Source organism: Megalopta genalis, unplaced genomic scaffold (assembly GCF_051020955.1).
Source record: "Megalopta genalis isolate 19385.01 unplaced genomic scaffold, iyMegGena1_principal scaffold0053, whole genome shotgun sequence".
NCBI lineage: Eukaryota > Metazoa > Arthropoda > Insecta > Hymenoptera > Halictidae > Megalopta > Megalopta genalis.
Genome location: NW_027476122.1, coordinates 420,842 through 444,591, shown reverse-complemented (window position 1 = coordinate 444,591; position 23,750 = coordinate 420,842). Strand labels below are relative to the sequence as shown.

General features: G+C 43.4%; 1 protein-coding gene across 1 annotated transcript; it reads right to left on the bottom strand.

Annotated features, from left to right (window-relative positions):
• Positions 1-10,891: 10,891 nt before the first annotated feature.
• Positions 10,892-11,623, bottom strand: LOC143261505 (uncharacterized). The gene has a single exon (XM_076527924.1). It carries the CDS (start codon positions 11,621-11,623, stop codon positions 10,892-10,894), a length of 732 nt encoding a protein of 243 aa, XP_076384039.1.
• Between the last annotated feature and the right edge of the window lie 12,127 nt (positions 11,624-23,750).

Genomic DNA, 23,750 nt, shown 5'->3' with positions numbered 1-23,750 from the left:
ACGCTTTGGTTTGGAAACAGCGAGGCAACTAGATGTATTCAACCCCTATACAGAAGTTTCGGGAAGTTTAAATACTTTATAACAGGGCTATCGATTAATTCTCTTTCAAATCCATGTTTCATTTCACCGTATTTCGAGAGACACGCCCTTTTAAGAGTAACCAATCCTTTTCAACGGATTGTGTCGAGAGCAATGAAAACTGGAGTGCTTGATCTGTAGTGTGGTTCCAAAGAGGTCAATTGAATGACCTCTTGATGACAGTCGCAGGAATGATACCGTAGGATATCAACTGCGGAGAAGTGGCAAGCTTCATCAATATACATATTTGAGGATTCGTAGGAGACTCTTTCACTGCGTTAGAAACGCCGAGCATTGCCCGGGAAAAGCTAGGAATTCATCGGTATCATTTCGCTTACTCTCGACTATTCTCACGTCGTATCATTTGTGCCATAAATAACCGGAAAAATAATAACTGTATAATATATAATTAATAAATAATAAATACAATTAATAATAATAATATAATTAGTAATAAATAATATATCGAATTAACTGTATATCAATAATAAAACACATTACATTTTCTAATTGCAAAATAAACAAAATAAAACTGTATAAAAATTGAATACATCTCATTCGACAAATATAAATTTAATTGTGCCCGAAAACGAACCAAAGGCACAGCAAGTGGTCACCCACCGCACAGTAACCGGTTCCGCTAGCCTCCGAATATTTAAAATAGCGTTCACGTTCGCAAACCGATGCGTGAAATATCCGATGGTCAATCACCGTAATCCAATGAAAGCCCGCAACTTCATCAGCCGGCATTTTAAGCGTCATAACTACCTCCGTTAAAAAAGAAGAATTGACGTAACTCGCGGACGATGGGTAAGACCTTTTCGTGTACGGATGATACGTTGGCCGTAGTCTATCCCGTTGAAACGGGTCTGTTCCAAAGCGTCGACGAGCTCAAAGGTAGCCGCGCTCTCGGATCGGTCACGTAATTAAAATGGCACATAGACCGAGGCCGGACGAGAAAAGCCAGCGAAAGTAGGCTGGCCGCAGCAGTCCGATAACGATATTCGCATCCGGTTCCGTTCTACCCTCAAAGCAAGTAGGTTGCACCTGGCGGCGACCATCGACGCGAACGAGCTGGAAGCGGTTCCGCAATGCTTCTCGCGGCGACCTATCGCGATCATAAGCTGACTCCCTCGGTTGTCGCTACACGTGGAATCAAGTAGGCGCATGCACTGTTGTTCATACCTATTTGGATCCTTTTTATAAGCTTCGCTATTTTTGCCAGTGTTATTTGAATTTATTATACAAAAACTGTCGGTTAGAATGTAATGATTTACATAGACTTAGGATTAGCACAGGGTAATTCACGGCAACCCGAAAATTGGCATTTTCAGGAGAAATTACTGTAGTTATGACGATTGTTTAGCGGTTTTAGCATACTAACCTTGACAATTTAATGTTAATTAGTTTATCACCGCTAGATTACTGCTAAACGAAATTTGCAACCTCGAAACTCGAGTTTCCAGCACCAAAAACAGATTTCCGCTTCGCAATGCGACGTTTCGCGACTCGCGGTTCGCGCTGGTTATAATAAGTTCAGGGGCGTAAATTATGTCAAGTTGCGGGATCTCGGCAATCAGCCACAAAGCGTATTACAGGCGCGTTTATCTTCCGGATAAACTCGCGGATGTCAAGCGGGATCGGCGACGGTAAATATTGTTCGGCCGCGTTTTCGGTGGAGCGCGCAACGTCTAATTGCGAGCGCGAATGTTGGATAATGCCGCGGATCCGGCCTTTTTGTTTCGCATCGGCTCGTTCCCGCTTCAATTCACCTTCATCCGCATCGATGCGCCCGACACCGGGATTTACAGTTAAACTAGCGAGCAGCCCGTTGTCTATGGGGGAGAGAAAAATGGAAAGCCCCGTCCCCTCTCGCTGTCAACCCTTGGGCATCGTTGAATTTTGCTTTTATTTTTCACGCTCCCGTACGATTTCGGCCAAAGGTGAACTTATCCGTTAATACCTGCGGAATAATGCGTCGAGTTCGTGCGAAAATAATTGCGGTTTACGAACGGTTTTTATCGACTTCTGTTGGTTTTTGCCGGTTTTTATCGGGCTCCGTTTGTTTTCGCCTTTTTTTAGCGATTCGAACTCCTAGCGGTTATTTTGAAGCGACGTTTTATCTGATTACCTTCGTAGCACGTTGATTTAAAGCGCGAAAAGTTCTAGCCAGTAGCAGCGTTTTGCTTTTCGATTCGACTGTCGGTATTAGATTGTCCTTGTAATTCTAGCGAAAATGGTGGAAGAGTTTATTTTTGCACGAGTTTGTTACATCGGTTTGGATTGGGGTGAAAAGCTGCAGAAACTGCTGGAAGTAATAACAAAGCGTTTGTTCGGTAAAAAAATCAAAGACATTTTTGTATTATTCGTCTAACAAATGATGCTGTTGTAAATGTTGTGTCATACTTAAACGAAACCAAATTGTTTAGCGAAATTATATAGTAATTTGAGAAGCCTTAATGAAGAGAATAATGTAAAAATGTAATGCGAAACTATTGTATATATTGCGTTATATGTAACCCTACACATATTATCCAATAAATGATCGCTAATTGCTATTAAGCAGATGCGACATTAAATTAAAAAACAATGATTCCGTTGATAGCAAATACGTGTCTCTACTTCGAACAATATCAACTTTTTATTCTGATAATTTTCGGAATGTACGGTGTTAGAATTGTATAGTGTTTTGCCTATTAGTGTTCGTTTAAATAAACCATCAATGCTTCGAATCTGTTAATTGTCTAGGAACCGTTTTTATTCAACGCTGATTTGATTTCCATCGTGGAGAGCATTGGCACCGTAGTTGGTTTAAAAATGTCTCTGATCATTCTTTTCCCCAATTCGCGTGGCCATTGCGATATGTGCGCGTGTCGGAGAAAAAACGGTGAGAGCTAAATTTGCGAGAGAAGTTCAGTTGTTCGAGGAGCTCGGGAGAAAATATGCTGGTCGTAGTCGCGATAAGTCTGAGACTCGAAATACAATGAATCAGCGGTCGACGCGTCCGAGGCAGTCTTCGGGGAAGTTTTGAAATGCAGGTACTCGCTATTAGGGAATGTTTTCGAAGAGAAGTACATCGATGGAAGTTTAAGTTAAAGCGGTACAGCGATTGCATGTACCGCGGTAAACAATGTCAAGAATTGAGTCCCGAGATTGTCCGAACGTTGAAGAAACATCCGTAAAAGTTTCTAGCGCTCTGGCGAAACAATTTTATCGAAAGTAGGTCATCATCATCGTTAGTAGATCCATTTATATTCTTCTGTCATTATTGCTAGACTGTCGATTTTGTGCATCTACATAGTAATAATAATAGTAATGAGTAACCGCAATTTGAAACTGTAAAATAATTGAAAGCATTTAACAGTATCGTAATACAATCGATTTACTAAAACAATCAAACGGAAAGGAATCGCTAAGTAATTACAATTTGTTGCGACAAATGCGGAAAGTTTTTATCGTGCATAACAATCCCCAGCAAAATTATTGTACATTATATATCTTTCCCACTTATCAAATAGATTCGATTTGATATGACGGGTGCCTCTTTTTGCCACAGATATAAATTAATAATATATCAAGTTTTAATATGAATGACCAAGGAAAGTTATTATGCATTGAAGTTCTCGGCAACGTCAGAGAAAGTAGTTCAGAGAGAAAACGCCTGTACCAGAAAAAAGCTGTTCACAGCAAAGAAAAGCTGCACAAATAACCTCTGATAATTGCCAGCGGAAAGAACTTGTAAAATATTCATTCGACACTTCTCGGCCATTATTATCGTTCGGTTTATTCCTCTGTTAGGCCTGTAATTTTACCGGGCCCGGTTGACCCCGGGGATCATACTATTAAAACCATTTATCTGCTCTCCTCGGAAATTTCTCCGGGGATGAGTATTGTACTTTCCCAAAGTTATCTGGAGTTCCCAGCGGGGTCTTCCGACGGTCTCCTTTCTTTCATCTCGGTCGCATTTTTCAACGACTCTTATCAGTATTAAGTCGCGTTACTAATATCCCACGGTTCCTAGCTGTTATTCTTATGCAGTTACCGTTCGTATCTTCTTCACGAGTAAAATACTCCGTTTACGTGAGGACTCGCGACACCGTTGATTTATGGCGTTATCTTTTGCCAAGGAATTTTCAACACGGGTCGTGCGTTAAATCCGTAAGAATCCTCGGCCTGGGTATTTAATATTGATGTAATTTCTCTTTGCAAGTTGGTCTTGCGAAGTCTAGAATCAGATTACAACTCTCGGTTTCGGCTAGTATTCTAAAAACTCGGTTAAGTTACATTCGGCTGTAGCGTTGTATAATTTAGTAAAATGGCAATTCTAATATACTGGCGGTAATGGAATTGTAGTTAAATCTTATTTTTAATGATTAAATTATTCGTTGAAGTATATTTTGACTTCTAAATTCTTCTACAAACTGTCTCAAAATTATTGGCGCAGGGCGCTGAACACAGGCAGAAAGGCGGGTAGGATACGGCTTGCCGGGTCCTATTCTGCTGATTCCTTAAGTGCTAAGCGTTGTAGAGTAGCGACTACACGATCCCGAAGCGCTAGCCGACCAGTGCTGGAGATGCGGTGTCTCCGAACATGGTAGTAGCGTAGCTACGACAGGTCCTACCAGTCGGCCTTCTAAATACTGGTACCTCGGGTGTCGGCGTGCCCACGAGGTTCCGGCCATCTGGCTCGGGATACCTCGGGCCGGCAGTGGGTAGGTCCATCGAGGGGGCAGTGGTAAATGGCTAAAGCTGGCCAGAGGCTCCTTCCATTCCTCTCCTTACCTCTTCCTTCCCTCCTCCTTCCTTCCCTTCCTTCCCTCCCTGAAGTTGTTGGGGGCCTCGACGGGTGAGCTGCGGTATTCAGCTCGGGAACCGACCTGCTGAGCCGGTAGAGCATAGAAAGGGCTCGGCACCACCAGTTGTCTGCTGACGAGAGTCCGCGTCCTCGTAGTAACTGGTAGCTCCTGCATGGCTTGGCATGTGGGAGCGCGCTTATTGAGCGTATCTCAATTCCGCGCCCATGGGGGCCGTGTCGATAAGCCTTTGGGCAGGTGCTGCACGTTAAATCACTCGAGACTTCTGTCTCAAAATTATTGTACAAGCGGGAAATAAGGGGTTCGCGTCATTTGAAACAACTTCTTCCTTAGCGAAAATTCAATCCACGGCTTGGTTTATGAGTTATTATCAAAAAACACTGACCAAACGGAGAGCGAGTGTGACCGCCGATCCGCCCTTGCGCAGCGGCAGCGGTCGTGAGAGTGGGGCGTCAGCCGTACGCGATCTCTCATTGGCCAGTGTTTTTCGTTAATAACTCGTAAACGAAGTCGCAGATTGCATTTTCGTTAAGGAAAAAGTTGCTTCAAATGACCCCAGGAATCCCTCATTTCTCGATTGTGCAATAATTTTGACATAACCTTGTACATGATCGTATGCAGAAAGTTCCTTCATTTAAACGCGGCGTTGAAAAGATTAGCAGAGTGATTATATGAATAGAAATAGAAACGTGATAGACAGAAATAAAGTAGAAATAAAGTAGAAATAAAATGAGAAAATGCTATTGTAACTAAGACAATTTACAGGTTCCCTCGCGTTTGAAAAGTGTGCGCATGCCATAAAGGCATAAAGATCCGCGGTCCAGTTGTAAGATGAAATATGAGCTCGTTTATATTGGCTCCGATTACGGTTTCTGTAGATGCCAATTATTACATCGGGACTCTATATCGATTCCATATCGGATTAAACATTCTATCTTCCAGTTCGGTTCTTTCCGCGTGAAACGAACTGTAACGAAGGAAATTAGCTTTCGCGTGCTAGTTTCATTTAACGCATTAATTTATAAACAGAAGGGGGAGCGCAGCTTAAAATTATTGAGTCGGAGCAATTTCGATTCGAAAGAGAATTATAATCCACAAAGGTGGGAACGGTTATTTTCTGGATTCCGGTTCATTTTGTTCCCGCATCGTTCAGAACGGAATTCAAACGTGATTGGCAATACAGTAATTACTCATTGGAGTTACAATAAAATTACAAGAGACGATAAGCGATGATAATTAACAAAGTTAATCGTTGAACAGAAGCGGCGACGCATTATCGCTGCGACGAACAAAAATATTCTACGGTCGACCGCCAGAACCGTTGCAAAATTGATAAATATAATGTTGCATTTACATCAAAATGTAAATGGAGAGACAGGTCAAAATATTTTGCACGCGTCGTCGTAAACATGTCACCGGGGTTCTTTCTATCTTTCACATCGAATCGAAAATAGCAATGATTTTTGCAAAATGCGTAAAGAGAGAAACAATATATTAAGAGCATATACCGTAAATGAGCATATAACGTAATGTTGTTGTACTTGTTGCAACGTATTTATAATGACGAAACAATTTCGTGGTTAAACATTTGTATATTTTATTAAATTGAATCAAAAATATTATAAAATATTAAATTCAGTTCTATGGAAAAGTGCAGCTACTTATTTCTTGAAAGCGATATTATTCTTTAATTTTCATTTGATTCCAGCGATCGTCGTTATTCGATCATTTCGCGAGAATTAAATATTCGCGCGAGTCGAATTATTTTCCCATTAACGTTCCCGAAGCAAGTATGTCATTCCCGTATACACCGTGCCTCGGGAAGCCCGGATTGCTTTAACGTGCCATTTCTTTACGTGACGTTATTACGAAAAAACTGAATGTGCCTTTTTGAAGCACTATAAATCTCTGTCCGTGTGAGCAGAACAGTAAAACGGCCCTCTATCAACGATTAATTGCAATAATGGCGTGTCGAGTGTAAGAGATTTTGCCGGAATCTGTGCTGTACCTGCGAGGAGATTAAATGACAATCCCTGGTTGATTAGGTCCAAAATATTGCAACGAAGTTTACATTTTGTCACAATTATGCCTTATCAATGAACAGTCGAGCCGACTCTCATCGCTTCTCCGAGAAGAAATATTTCCAGTATTCCGATAAATCCTGGCCCGCGAAGGTTTACCAACCATTAATAACGGTACTAATCACTGCTCCCGCAGACTCTATCGCGTTGCCGAAAAGTGAAGGATGGTGAAGCCCCTGTAAGCTCGGCAAATGGAGGCACGTACTACACAATCGTGTTTACTATCTAGGTTGGATCACGATTTCGCGCATGAATCGCAGCATCTGGCGCATTTTAAATGCGGATCACTAATCTAGCTGGGCATGCGAATTCATGGTAATTAATTTTCGATTATACAAACATAGCCGGCATACGGGCCGGCGCAATGGCAGGCTTACATCCCGCGCGAGTCTCTGCCCTCGGAGGAATCATCGGACCGCGCATATTTATGAATATTCAGCCGGCACGATGTGCGCGGTCAATCGATAGTAGGAAACAGGCACGAGAACGGCTTTCCGTGTGGATATCAATCCGTCGCGGCCACGCAAATATTTATCAGAATTGCCTAGTAAAATAAATTCCGGCGCCGGACCGTGCACACATGCGTCACCGACTACCGAGCCGCCATAAATCCGTAGCTCTCGTCGTCCAAGTATCAACCATTCACGGTGTTCGGGTTAACGACACGGCGAGAGAATCGTTCGGACGGCAAACCGTCGGCTAAAATATTCTATGGATCGTGCCGTGTACGCTCGTTTTTATAATCGGCTTCGAATACTCGATGTAGCGTCTTCGTTTGCAGTAGAAACGGACCACGTTTCTTTTTATTGGGTCTTCCGGAAAGTTCTGTCCGATAGTGTTACTTCAAGTTTCAATCCATATGCACATGTTGATTTGAGACATATATGACTAGCTCTCATTATCATTGCATTTACACACATGTACTCTCCTAAATAAACTGAAACAAAGATGTCTCATGTCATTATTAAGCGAGACGCGATCGTGAAAACATGGCTACCGATGATAATGCCAGACCACATGCTGCTTTGGCGACTCGTTAGAAAATCGCAGAGCTAGGCAAATTCTGTCACATCTACCATACTCCCCAGACCTAGCACCCTCTGATTGTCACTTGTTTCTCTCTTTGCAAAACTTTTTACAGGAAAAAAATTCAAAAATGTAGCTGATGTCAACCAAGCACTAGTTGAGTTCTTCGCCTCTAAAAATAAATCATTTTTCAAAACTGGCATTTACAAGTTGCCATCGCGCTGGCCAGAAGTCATAAGTAACGATGGAAAGTATATTGTACAACTTTCCGGTAGACCTAATAATCATTTCGCGCGAACTTGTTAGACGTTTGACGACCGTTTCGAATTCAGATCGATAGTTTCACGATATTTTTGTGACTGAGAACGATAATAGGATAGTTTAAAAAGATTCGCGCGTTATTTGTAACTAACTAAAGTTATCGACGAAGATACTTTGTTGTAAGACGTGTTTTCTGAGAGATATTTATTTCGCATAAAAGTCTGCAAACATTGTATGCGTGCGAGAAGCGTTCTCCTACATTTTTTTTCTCCTCAGACACATCTAAATCGTACATCATGTATAAACACATTGTGTAACGCGAAACACAGCGTAAATCGCCTGTCCGCCGGAATGCATGCCGGTTACACGTCCCCGTAAAAATACGAGATATACGGAAAGATACAAATTGCGCTGCCCTGTTTCTCGGTGGATTAATCGCAAAGAGTCGGCGTAATGCGCGGATATGACTCGTGTAGCCGTTACAGCTGCACGGCACGTAGTTTCCGAGTAAATCGAGTTTTAATGTTCGAACATGAGCTTTTTTCTTTTTTCTTTTGTCATTCCAAGCAATAGCAAAATCATTTAAATAAAATTCGAGTCGATTGGTCCAGTTCTAAAAAAGTTATTGTGTTTTAAAAGTTGTACGAACGTTAATGGCGATACAGTGACTGCCGTTAATGTTTGGAGAACTCTTCCGAAAGTTCTGATTGTTCTGATTGTCGCGAATGTTCTACACCAGACGTCTTTAAGACGTCTTAAAGACGTCTCTGTGCTTTTCTGGGCTGGAGTCCACTTGTACACCATTTTTCATGGACACTCTGTATGTACGTATGAAATGCGGATAAGTGAACTTTCATTTTGTCGGTGTAGCGATCTGCTATAGTTGTTCTTTACTCGCATTGGCTGCAGAGATCGTCAAATATGATGCCAAGTTATTCTTAGTTACGTCATATTAGAACTAATTAGAAAAAAAAATTGTTACTATAGAAGCAGCTGGTCAAAATACAACTATACAAGATACAATTTATTATTAATAGTCCTATGATAAACCTAAAAAAATATTGCTACTATTAAAGAAACTGGTCAAGATACATCAAAAAATTAAAAGTTATATACACTTACTTAACTAAATAATAATAATAATATTTATTTGCTGAAAGGAGCAAATGTCAGGTTAAACAATTTATTAATACAAAAAACACTACAATATAATAGACCTCCCACGCATTCGAGCACACGTCGAATTTGTCAAAGCTGGCCGAGCTTGTACATGAGGTGCGACCATTCTCACCTGAGTAGGAAATGGAACTGCTCTATGTACCGTCGCCCTCGGTTCTTTAACAGCAGCCGCAGCAAAACGTTCTCTCTTTCTCTGCACTACGCGCTGCTTGTAGTGTCTCGCGGTTCGTCTGAGTATAGGATCATCCTTACAGACATTCAACCACTTACCTGACACTCGAGCAGCGCAAAGCAGAGATCGAGGATCCAACGTGCGTACGATCAACTACGACACCTCCGGCGGAAGTTCGGAAATAAAATCCACCTTGGTAGGGTCGAGCCATCCGACCACATTAAGGAATTTCCTGAAGTACTCCATGTTGCTGATGCAGATACAAGGCGTATATATAGGTACATATATATCCCTGGTCACGCTTCACGCTTCGCGTGGTGGACTGGACATACACTTTCCACATAATTCTATCGAATTGTACTTAATTTAGGAGAAACTTGCATTCAGGCATACTGTGAAATGAGAATGCAATTTTTGTAGGGTTACTGTTACTATTGGTAAAAAGTATTCTATTCGATAGAACGGACGTCTGGCTTTATAATTACTATAATTATACAGTGTTTAATAGCTTATTATATTATTATAATATAGTATATTATTATATATATATAAGTATAATATATTATATTACAGTATATTATTATAATAATTATAAAGATATATATTAAATTTTATACTAACTTTGTTTGTACATATCTACAATATTATTATAATTATTATAATAATATACTGTTTAATAACTATATATATAAAGACAATATTAATATGAAATTATATATATTTTTATAAGATACGGAATAAAGAAATTATGTGATATAGTTTCTGACGTATAAACAAAAGAGCATCGAATATTTTGTACCGTTTGCTTTATTCTTGAATCATTTTTCCATTCTTTTCTTATTCGCGTCGATCAACGTTAGAAACTTTCACAGTGACAGTAATTATTTCTATTGAGGAGGTGGGATCGGCGACGGGAAGAGAGAATTGAACCCGGTTACAATTAGACTATCTTTATTTACAAATGGAACTAAACTCGCGACGCTCGCGTACCGTTCCCGATGAGGGTTCTTACTGAACTCTCCATTCGCTCACCGATGCATCCCATCCAGATCATTCTTTCTCATTCTCACGGTTCGCTTTCACTCTGTCCTGGCTAGACGCATTCATTCTACGCGACACTCAAACCAATCGTCTAGACATTCGCTCGACGCTAACGCACAGCATGCAGCCCGGCCCATTCGTCCAAACATTCTTACGCCTTAAAACTAAACACATGGCGGAGACGTGGCGCCGGCTTGTCGCCGCCACATCACCCCCCCCCCCGCCAGTGATTGACTCGATCACGAAACTTGCAATCGGTCCGGGAAACGCACTCTTCTTCCGGACCGTGTGGTCCGTAAGCCCGCACCTGGTGGTACTACTATGGGGGGCGGCACCGCCGGACCCCGAGATGGTGGCGATGGTTGGGGCGGCTGCCCCGTAAACTCGCTCGGAGTGGGTGGTGATGGTGGTGTTGGTGGCCCCTCGGACTCTCCAGGTAACGCTGGCTGTGTTGCCCCTGGTATCGTCGGCGGTGCTGGATCTGTAGCCAGCAAGTACGCCGGCTTTAGGCGGTCTATGGTCACTGTAACCGCCTTGTCCCGGATACTGAGGGAGTAAGTCCGGTCCCCTCGCTCGAGGACCCTGTATGGGCCGTCGTATGGCGGCTGGAGGATTCCTCGCACGGCGTCGTTCCGCACGAACACATGCTCTGCCGTGGCGAGGTCCTTGAAAACGAAAACTCGTTTCGTCGAGTGATTGCTGCCAGGCGTTGGGGCGAGGGTCGCGAAATGCTTTCGTAATCCCGCGACAAAATCCCCTGGCAGCGGCAGCGACTCCGCTCTCTGTGGGACCAGGAATTCCCCTGGTAGGCGCAGTGTCTCGCCGTAGACCAGCTCAGCTGCGGTGGATTGTAAGTCCTCCCTCCAGGCTGCGCGGATGCCCAGCAAGATGGTGGGAAGAACCTTTGTCCAGCTGACGTTTTGCTGGCAACGGATTGCTGCCTTAAATTGGCGGTGGAATCTCTCCACCATTCCGTTTGCCGCCGGGTGATAGGCCGTTGTCCGCCAGTGGGCTGCACCTGTTAGCTGCGACAATGCCTGAAACAAGCGCGACTCGAATTGTCGACCCTGGTCGGTCGTCACGCGCAACGGGGTTCCGAACCGTGAAATCCAACCCTCGTAAAAGGCGCGTGCCACGGTCGAAGCTTCTTGATCCCGAATTGGGAAAGCCTCGGGCCAGCGCGTAAAACGGTCGACGCAGGTTAAACAGTACCTGAACCCCTCTGAGACCGGAAGAACTACAATGTCTATGTGCACGTGCTCGAATCTTCCGGTCGGCGCGTCGAAACTTCCCGGCGGCGCGAAAACGTGCTTGTTTATTTTGGCGCGCTGGCACGGAACGCAACCGCGAGCCCAACTCCGGCAATCGGCTTTAACGGACGGCCACACATATCGTTCCGTCACGAGTCTCACCGTTGCTTTAACACCTGGATGCGCCAAGCGGTGCATCGAGTCGAATGCGGCTCGCCTGAATTGTCCCGTGACGAAAGGTCGCGCAATCCCGGTAGACACGTCACAGATCACTTCAGTGTTCGAATCGGGCGGGCGTATTCGTTTTAGACGTAAATTGTTTTTTATTCTCCCGCTCATGTACGCCTGAAGTTCCGCGTCGCGCTGCTGAGACTCCGCCAAATCGGTGTAGCTGAAAGACTCTACCACTTCTTCCAACCTGGATAGCGCGTCGGCGACGACGTTGTCCTTCCCGGCGATGTGGCGGATGTCGGTGGTGAACTGCCCGATGAAATCCAGGTATCTAAATTGCCTGGGAGAACATTTCTCGGGCTTTTGTTGGAAGGCGAATGTCAACGGTTTGTGGTCCGTGTAGATGGTGAATGTTCGCCCTCCACCATGTGTCGGAAATGCTTGATTGCCGAGTAAATGGCCAACATTTCCCGGTCGTACGCGCCGTAATTCCGCTCGGCAGCTCTGAGCTTCCTGGAGAAGAAAGCCACCGGCTGCCAATCCTTTCCGACCCGCTGCTGCAGTGCCGCACCTGCAGCAAAATCGGACGCGTCGCAGAACAAGGCGAGTGGCGCGTCGTCCCTCGGATGCGACAATAACGCCGCCTGCCTCAAACTGTCCTTCGCCTCGGCGAAAGCCGCGGTAGCTTCCTCGGTCCACGCCAACTTGGCGTTACCCTTGATGCCGTCGTGCAGTAGGTTATTGAGGGGCGCTTGTACCTGCGCAGCCCTGGGCATGAAACGCCTATAGAAATTTAGCATACCCAGGAACTGCCTCAGCCGTTTTGCGGTGGTCGGTTGGGGGTAGTTGGTGATCGCCTCCACCTTTGATTCCAACGGGCTGGTGCCTTTGGACGATACGGTGAACCCCAGGAATTTAACCTGCGCCTGGCCGAAAATGCATTTCGCCCCGTTGACGGTCACGCCGTACTTGTCGAGGCGTGAAAAAACTTCCTCCAAGTGGCGCAAGTGCTCCTCTTCTGTCGACGATGCCACCAGTATGTCGTCGATGTACGCGTACACAAAATCCAAGCCGCGCAGCACCTCGTCGATGAAACGTTGAAACGTTTGTGCCGCGTTTCGCAATCCGAACGACATACAGGGGAACTCGAATAGTCCGAAAGGGGTGGTTATCGCGGTTTTGGCGATGTCCTCTGTGGCCACTGGAATCTGGTTATACGCGCGCGCCAGATCTATTGTGGAGAACACCGTCTTCCCGTGAAGCGCGTGAGAAAAGTCCTCGATGTGCTTCACGGGGTACCTATCCGGCACCGTGCGCGCATTTAAAGCTCGGTAATCCCCGCACGGTCGCCAAGCGTCCTGTTCTTTTTTGGGCACCATATGGAGAGGCGATGACCACGCACTTTCCGACGGTCGCGCGATGCCGAGACGCATCATCGTCTCGAATTCTTGTCGCGCGTGCCTCAAACGATCCGGCGCGAGACGCCGGGGCCTACAAGCCACAGGCGGACCCGGCGTTGTGCGGATGTAGTGCACCGTTTCATGTTGCACTTGCACGGGTGTCCCCACTGGTCGCGTAATGTTCGGGAAACGTTGCAGCAATTCGTGGAATTTCGAATCACCGTCCTGGCACCGTCATCGACGTCACCTGGTCTAAAAGTTTGCACTTTCCGACGTCCACCAATAGTTCGTAATGCGCGAGGAAATCTACGCCTATAATCGGCTTTGACACGTCGGCCACCACGAAACGCCATACGAAAACGCGACGGAGCCCGAAGTCGAGGCTCAGCGTAACCGTCCCGTACGTGGCAATTTCCGACCCGTTCGCCGCATATAAAACGTAAGATGCGCGTTCGCGGAACCCGCGAGTTTTCGATCGAGGAAAAACGCAGAGATCGGCACCGGTGTCGATTAAAAACTGCGTTCTCGTTGCTCGATCGGTGACGAACAAACGGCGCGATGGTGGGCAGTGGTCGCTGGCCGTCATTAACGACTGCCCATCTCGTTTCCCGACGCGGACCAATTGCATGGGTGTTCGCAACGGAACGCGTTCGCGCCGAACTTGTAGTGGTAAAAACACTTCCCGCCTCGTAGCGCGGTTCGTCGTTCTCGGGATAGCGATCGCGCTCGGCCCGGGGTGGATGGTCGCCGTTGGGAAAAACGCGGACCGGGGTTTATCTCGCGACGAATTGCTGCGAGCTCCTGCCGAAACGTCGCCGTGAGCTGTGCCATCTTCGAGCACAGTTGTTCCTCAACTTCGCACATATCCCTCGACGGCCGTGCGACGGCACCCGCAGAGGCCTCGGCTACCCGCGTGCGTGGGCCCATCGTGTCAGCGATGGTGTCGGCCAAGTCGGCCACTCGGTCGAGCTCGACGTCTCGCTGCGTCGCCAGGATGACTTGCATGCTCGCGGGGAGCCGGCCCAACCACAAGGTACGCAGTATCTCCTTCGACACGGCTGTTCCTCCCAAGGTCCGCAGGTGGCGTAAGAACTGCGACGGTTTGCGGTCGCCCATCTCCTCGTGCTCGAGGAGACGCCGAGTCTTCTGCTCCTGCGACGCCCCGACCCGCCTTATCAGCTCTGTCTTGAGCCTAGTGAACGGCTCAGCCGGGGGATTCAAGATGATTTCGCGGACCTCGGCCGCGTATTCTGGTTTGAGCGCGCCCAGGACGTACCCGAACTTCGTCTTTTCGGTCGTAACGCCGCTCGTCTCGAAGCTCGCCTCGACCATCGCGAACCACAGCTCGGGGTCGGTCGGCGAAAATTCCGGTATTTTCACCGCGACGCGGCTGACTGTCGATACGGGCGGGGATGCCATCGTACCCGATAAACGTGCGAATGTCCGTGTTCTCTTCCGAAAACTCCCGATCCACTGCCACGAAACCACGAACGAAATGCGACTGCAAAATTCGTGTCGTTCGCTTCCTTTAGATCACGTCGGGGTCACCAATGAGGAGGTGGGATCGGCGACGGGAAGAGAGAATTGAACCCGGTTACAATTAGACTATCTTTATTTACAAACGGAACTAAACTCGCGACGCTCGCGTACCGTTCCCGATGAGGGTTCTTACTGAACTCTCCATTCGCTCACCGATGCATCCCATCCAGATCATTCTTTCTCATTCTCACGGTTCGCTTTCACTCTGTCCTGGCTAGACGCATTCATTCTACGCGACACTCAAACCAATCGTCTAGACATTCGCTCGACGCTAACGCACAGCATGCAGCCCGGCCCATTCGTCCAAACATTCTTACGCCTTAAAACTAAACACATGGCGGAGATGTGGCGCCGGCTTGTCGCCGCCACACTATGTTAAAATTAAAAATAATCTTCGTTTTCAACGAAGACTGTAATAATTTACTTCAACAATCGCGTTTAAGCATTCTGCTGAAATATTTTCTCCGAAGAGTGGTACAACATTCTGATGCATTTTCTACGTATTACTACTAAGGAGCTTATGTTATCCTAAATCCGTTTTGGCAGATTTCGAGGAATTGTCGGAAGCATTGCCTTGGCTTCGTACCTCATGTGTAGCGTAACTTTTCGCACCTGCGCGGAGCTCAGCAGTTTCCACTGCGCCCCGACCACATAGAACTTGACCGAAGGTGAAACTCAGCTCCGTAAGTTGTGTTCTACGATTGTGGCTTCGAAGCTCTCAATATCACGAGTGCATGCGAGCTGGGACCGTGATACGTAGCTATACAAATTCCTTATTATTTCCGGGCGTATAATTGTAGAAATGATTTCGACAGTTCCATGTCAAACATGTGGGGATATATAGAACTGACACGGAATTATTTCGTCAAGCTTGAAAAGCCGTTTTTAGTTAGAAAGATCGTCAATGTAAAATAAATGCATCGTGGCGTATTACAGAATGAAGCTTTTGCATTTTATGCAAAACTTCTGTAACAGAAATATTAAAAATAATACGACTACTTGTTCGCTGCAAGCTCGACAAATTAAAATTTTCAGTAACATTATTTTATAAAGGGTAAAATTGGTATTTTTGAACGCGTGTCCTGATTTTGTACAATATGCTACAATAAGCTTGAAATATTCTTCCTTTTAGACAATAAATTGGAGATGATAGAAAAAGTTGTCTCGAGCAAATCAAAATAAAACTGGTGAAAAGTTCTCTTTGCTCCACGTTACAGAACAGCAAAATCTGTGTTTTTACTACTATTGAACTGATTTTTACCCATTAAAATTCACATAAACGTGCATAACAAAAATTGATTCATTATCTTTCTGTAGCAATTCAAAGATTAATTCATAATATCTTTGTAATATTGTCGCACGTTGACCAGAAAGCATTTTATAGTTGACGTAAGAAATTTCGCCTTTCTTATTGGCGGAGTAGTGGATTTTACAACTAAATGGGTGAGTTTCTTATTGATAATATTCTTCATATTTCTCTAACAAACATATCCCTTACGTCCTTTAACACGATTATTATTTATTAAATTAGCTTTGCGAATCATTCGTTGAACTATGTTCGGACACGGAATTATTTAAATAAAATACCATTAACGTAAAATATCATTTACGAACTTTGTTAATCTTCACTGTACACCTTGCATAAAAATTTCATATGGTACACATAAGGTGTCATGCACACCAGAAAATTAAAACGACTGTCACGGTTAAACTACATATTACTTCGAGTCCGAAAAATTAGTGAATATTCTTCAGACGTTCTAAAGTCAAGGTGAGCAGCGTTTTTCTTAAAAATATCACTGTTATGTAGTTAAAAAAATCCGGAAAGTTCTCGCTTCGTGACTTGTTCAATACTTCGAACGCGGCTCGAGTCCGTCCCGACCTTCTGTCAAAGCCTCGTGCTGCGGACTCTCTCGCGGACCCTCTCTCTCGCACCGTCACCTCTCATTGGCCAGTGTTTTTCGTTAATAACTCGTAAACAAAGCCGCGGATTGCATTTTCGCAAAGGAAAAAGTTACTTCAAATGACCTCAGCTACCCCTCATTTTCGGCTGTTAAAATAATTGTGGGACACCCTGTATAGAAAATAAAAATAGTGAGCACAAAGGTTCCAAAAAGATTTTTACCTCTTTAATAATTTATTTATCTCGTACTGTCTTATCAGACCATTTATTTTTGCAATATTCGGCTATCCAAACGTTTTATCACATAATCATTATATTATTCAAATATATTATCATCTAGCAGAGAAGTCGAATGAAATGCTTAGATAATAATCTAATAATGACACAATTTTTGTGTCAGAATATAACAAAAGTAAACCTTCAAATAAGGAAGTACTATATTTGACCACTAGGTTATAAGAATTATCATGAACCGATACACTTAAAAAACGATAAAGTAAGTAACAGCTTCAAGGAAACAAATAATCGCGGACCAGAAACTGATCGCGACTAACTAAGATCAGAGTTACCGGGTACTATTCAGACTGTTCGGGGCATGGTACACCGAATCTTGATACAGATATAATTACAGAGTCATCCGATATTATTTACTCTCAGCCCCGTGCATTCATCCGATACGATTCAGGTAAGGTATTGTTATACGATATGCGTAGTTCATTGGGGACACAGAAGGAGCCGACAAACGCAACCGTTCGTTCGGACCAACACAGAACTGCATAATCTATAGTCTATAGCATAGAATATGTAGATTCTATACCATCGACCTGGCTGCTATTTATGACGATCCTAGAGTGCCCAGATTTTTTCTAGCGAACTTTCAAGAGTTACCTCGCATGCGCGAAGTCGTAGAGCATCTTAGGGATTTCAGGATATTCTGGATATCCTAGTATTCCCTGTCCAGGATGGTCCCGAGGTCTTCGAAGCTTCTATGGAGTCCCCAACTTGCGAAATCCTTGAAATCCCTGATACTCGATTAGACCTGTTCGATACACGAAACCTCGGAAGTCGAGGTCCATAAGACTTTGCTCAGACCCCACATGTGTCAGATTGTGCTATTAATTCCCGGTTCGAATGGTATCGCGGCGGGATTTACTGAAAGTACACAAAAGCGGAGTGGAGCATTGTCATTGTTAGGCATTACTTGGCGGTTTAGTGGAGCAGCAGTTCGGATTACCAGCCGAATTACCAGACTTGGTTATTGATAGAAATACACGTGCGTTAGTGAAATAATTTGCCCAGTCAAGTATATGAAAGAGCATGGTATTTAATAGCAAGTATACATAATGTAGTAGACATTACTACTTTCTTTGTCTTTTTAAGCAGGCTGTACTAAACGAATAACAAGTATAACGTTTGTATTTTTATTGCGTGGGTATTATGTTCGTTATCAAGTTGGGTGAAACTCTCGACATACTTTTCTAAAGACAGTACTCCATACAGTACAAAACTAGCACTGGAATATCTCTGTTTCTTTTTTAATATGAAAAAATATTATTAACAGATGTCTCACGGTTAATAAGCTGAAAATGTCTATGAAACTGATATTTTTCTTGGTATCTTTCCTTCGAATCATTTCTCTATAAAACGAGATAATTTTTTTTCTTCTGACTTTATTTACTTTAATTCCTAGATACTGATAATGGAAGAATCGAATTTTGTTTCAACTCGTGACTGACTCATTTACTGCACTGCAAATGGTTAAAAACATTCTTGCTAAATCGGAATAATATTTTAAAAACTAACCAATTTACTAAAGTCATTAAACTTTAAAATATTGGGCAAATCTAGCAATCGATTGAAATGATGAAAAAGATTGGAATAATGAATAAGGTTAAAAGCTGATGAAAATTTAGAGAATACTTGCCGTAGATCCCGGTAACACGGACGGCTGAAAATACCATCGAAATCTGTGCTCGACTCGCGTAGTTATCGCATTTCCATCTCGTACGTGCAAGCATTTATCCATCGAATGATTCCGCGACAATATTTCCAGCGGTCGCAGACGATTTACAACAGAAATGCAACGCGACAGAGTCGCATACTAAATTTCAGCCGCATTAAATACCGCGGCGCCGAATGCATGCCGCAGCACCCGCGACATTTATTTCGCGTCGCGCAATCCAATTTGCATCTGTTTCTCTTTACGCGTATCCACTTTTCGCGAACCATTCGAAACGCGCGAATCGGATTTCCGCGGCGGGGGGGGGGGCGACGCCGAGCCCGGCACCGAACTTTCCAACAAACTCAATTGGGATTTCGTGTATCGTATCCTGGTCGATTAAAGACATGCTTATTATTCGAACGAAGTAATCGAGCTTTCCACGCACGGTTAAAATCCGGACGGCGTGCCGGTGCACGCCTTTCGCCTTTCGGAGTCGCAGCTTAGAAAATTTGCATAACGATATACAGACGTAATTGGAGCCTCTCTAATGCTATTGTAGGTCAGATGAGCCAATTACTGTGCCTCGTTAGCGGACTCCTAGCGTTCCCACTGCTAAAAACAAATCCAGCAATTTAATGAACAGTTTTGAAGAACTCAAAGGTACAGAGTTTCTCAATAGAGATAACTGTATCAACAAAATTTCCTGTTTACGTTTCTTCTTCTCGAAAATACGATTTGATGATGATTCAGAGATGATTAAAATTTTCAGGTTATGTAGGTTATTTGAACAAATAATCACTGTTTTGTTCTCCGGTAATTTTAATTCGTTTCACCAACACAATTCGTTCACTATTTTCTCGAGTTTTGCTGAAAAATTCACGAAATCGATATAAAAAAGTTCAAACAAATTTTATAGTATTAGAAGAAATTAATTTGAATTTAAGTAGAAATGTTTGGTATATCTTTTTCGATTATGTTATTTATGCTTGAAAATATACAAAAGACGCAGTAATTGGCTAGCTCACAGTAATTGGCTCCAGTGTCCTACACGTTCAATTAGCGAGGCCCCCCTCGGCCTCGCAGTTGGACGAGTCGCAAGTGGCCCTCGGGGACCCGTGAGGTCGCCGAAATATTGCCGTAGATCGGACGAAAAAATCGCGCGGCACCTAAAACCGGGAGATATATGTCCACGGATAATATGTGATCATTGCTTTTGCACCCATACTCCTTAGCCCTCCCGCGTTTTACGAGTGGAATTCTTCTTCCGCTCGGCCCCTTTTCCGAGTCCTTGGGGCTGTTCCTCCTAGATCAGCAGTTATCGTTCGTCCGCGCTAAATAAGGCGAACGCTGTGTCGCCGATGAATCGATCAACTCGGTGATCTATGTATCCTTTTTCTTGTGGCTACCGAAATTTCAGTTTTTTAGGCGTGCATTTGACGCGACATCGGCGTTGGAGTCGCCTCTTTGTCGCGCAAACTGTTGCGCGATTGCGTGTCCCTCGGCGACGAAAAGCGCGGTCGCAGCTGCGATAATTATGAACGAATGTGTCGGAAATTTGACGTCGAAGTTTCGCGACACCGCGAGTCAAACCTGAGAATTTTGCGCCCGATTGTTTGAGCCATTAAGCTTACGGCCAAGTGGCGTGCCTTACCCGAAGGATGTAATGTACCATTTGCCTTCAGATTCCGGCAAGCGTGTAACATAATATTCCTTGGAAATTGCACCAGCGAACTTGAATTTTTCACGCGTTTAACGCGCCAACCGCTCTCCAAATTGATGTCGGAGTAGTTAGTTCAAATTGAATCTGAAGTTTCAACACTCTTCCGCAGCGCCGGGAAAGAGGGTATTGATAATTCCCGTTAATCGAAGATTGAACATCATCGATCATACTTTCACTGTACTTTGGTCTGTGTATACCTATTTTTACCACGTCACTTTTCTAATCGTTCTAGGGAAAGTTGAGAAGCCGGCTGAGGAAAAGTGATTTAACTTAGAAAATTGTTTCGGATAGAAATTTTAAAAAGTGTCCTCTGACCCATTTCGTAGAAATAATGTTAAACGGAAATTTTGAGAGGTGTCTTTTCTCCCCTTTCGTAAAGATACTATTAAATTAACGTTGTATAAAGTGTCGTTTCACCCATTCCGTAGAAATAATGCTAAACGAAAATTTGATGAAGTGTCGTCTTTAACCCCTTATGTAGAAATACTGTTAAATTAAAATCTCATTTTGACCCCTCTCTCGACTCCTTTCTCAGAAATTAGGCGAAACGAAAACTTTGAAAGATATTTTTGACGCTTCTGTAAAAACATAAATTAAAATTCAGATTTTTAAATGTGCTTTGGCGGCGGTCATAGTGTGTGTGCTTGGGTGAGAAAAGGAGAGGGGAGGCGTTTCGTCCGGAGCCCGCTAGAGGATTCATCAGTAAGGCTATCCTAGCGGGCCCTTGCCTTACACGTGGTAGTAGGACGAAGTCTCTGTATATATAGGGATCGAGGCGAATCGGTTACTAGCGGGAAGAGGAGCCCTCTGCTGGCGGGTCTGGAGGTAGCCGCCACAGTGCTTTTCACTATTTTGGTAAAAAGTAGAGTTAATCGAATTGTTCGATTTATTTGCGTTTTCATAAATTCATATTCTTATATAATGACACGCGAATACAATCTCGCAAATAAGTGAGCTTTAGGGATTGCACGAAATCAAGACTGTAATATCGCGTTCGAAAATTTATTAATATTACGTTTCGCTGGTAGTACGACGTGTTTCCCCGAGGTGCCCTTTCGTTCTACTTTATTTCGCACTTCTAGCGCTTCCTGCCGCTTGGGCTTTATCTGGTTCCCTTGTCCTTGTTGTTCGGAAACGAACAGACTCAGGAAAAGTTTCCGCACAGTCTTTTAAGACTTTTAGGACTTCAATATTGTCTCCGAAGTGGCTTATTACTCCTGCGAACAATATCCGTGGTACTAGAAACAGATTTTGCTCCGGCTCTATTTGCTGTTGCGAGGAATTCCTCGAAACTGGAATCAATTCAGAAACACATTGAATATCTGAAGCTTATATTATTACATAAGCTTCGGATATTATAATATCCGATATAATATAATAATTTATATAATAAAATTTAAATTTATATATATTATATAATAATATAAAGCTTATATTATAATATAATATTATATTATTAGAATTTACATGATGCCGTTAAGTCAATCAATTTTTGTGCACTGCAAAAATCAATCGATGGAACAATGCGGTGGTTATAAAAACTGTTACTCTAATTTCACCGGTAATTACAAACATTTCATTTGCTAAAATAATGCAATTAATTGTTGAACAAACGAACGAAATATTTGTTGTTGGCATTTTTATACTTGTAATTTCATAACGTTAATATTAAACGTCGTCTGTGAAATTCTGTGCTGCATATAGTATTGCAAATGGTTCAAACAAATAATTCTTCCTAAAACGCGTGTATTTATATTCAAATGACATCTCTTACATGGAAATATTTCATGTGAAATGTATTTAGACAATATATTGGGTTGGCAACTAAGTAATTGCCGATTTGTTCCATGAAATAAAAAATTTTTTTTTACTTGGAATGAAGTTTAATCTGTAATGTATTTTCCATTTTGTTCGCTGACTTTTTGCCATCTCTCTGACAATTTGAAAATTCCACGCTTTCCGGCTAAAAACTGAGTTAAGTGAAATTTTACACCGTCATCATCATTAAAAGTTTTACCACGAAGGGAGTTATTCAGGGATCGAAATAAGTGGTAATCCGATAGCGTGAGATCAGGGCTATATGGTGGGTGCAACATCAATTCCCAACCAATATCCATCAATTTTGGCCGAGTGGACAAAGACGTGTGCGGCCTAGCATTGTCCTGCTGAAAAATGACACCTTTACGATTGACCAATTCTAGTCGCTTTTCCTTGACCGCTGCATTCAATTTGTCGAGTTGCTAACATTCACGGATAATAAAAAATAACATAATAATAATAATAATAATGATTTTATAATATAACATTTACGGATATCATAAAAATGGGAGTGAGAGATATCTATAACTGAAATCGGCAATTATTTAGTTGCCAACCCAATAGAATAAAAGATATTGGTTCTATTGAACATTTATGCTATCTTACTCCACAATTATTCGAACCGACAAGCCAAATTTGAGAACACCGTCGAAATTAGTGTTCATTTTGTATTCGCGCGACGACTGCGATTATATGTTTACGACGGCGAAAAAAAAATGGAAAATAAAGGGATTCTAAAAGTTTTCGAATGTTCCGAGTTATACCAGGAGCAGAGCGAACTCCACTTATTAGCGGACGTAACCTATCTGTTCGTCCCTGGGATGAGTTACTTTTCCTCTGTCGGACTCTTTTTCAGTTCTCTTCCTACATCTATCCGTTCTGCTTAAACTTTCCGGGCAAGTCCTCAGGGGTTTCGAGCACTTTCCAGCGCTGACTGAACCTCGTGTTATTGTCATATGGATGTAATTATTTCTTGCTGCGCGAAGTCGACGTGAACTCGATCATGTACGAATAGATTCTGCTGGACCCTTTTCATTCGTGATTTACGCGGTACCCATTCCGGTGCTCGTACATCAGTTTCTCCCTCGATCATTTCACTTTTGCAACGTCCTGTACACTTGCGAGGATCAGTCAATAATTAAGTTAACCTAAAAAATATGGGCAATTTGGGAAGAGATACGCTTAATCGAGCCCCGCGGATCATTTTTATAGCTGCCTGTTGTCGACGATTATGAAAACGATATGTAATCATATGATACATAATTCACCGGAAAGAATGGATCTCATGAAATCCCCCTTATCAGAAGCTCCGCCCGGTTAATTTGAACTTGACATGGTTAATCCTAAACGTGCGG

Coding starts and splice junctions, on each gene's coding strand:
- LOC143261505 (XM_076527924.1), bottom strand. CDS start 11,623: ATGGTGGAGAGATTCCACCGCCAATTTAAGGCAGCAATCCGTTGCCAG.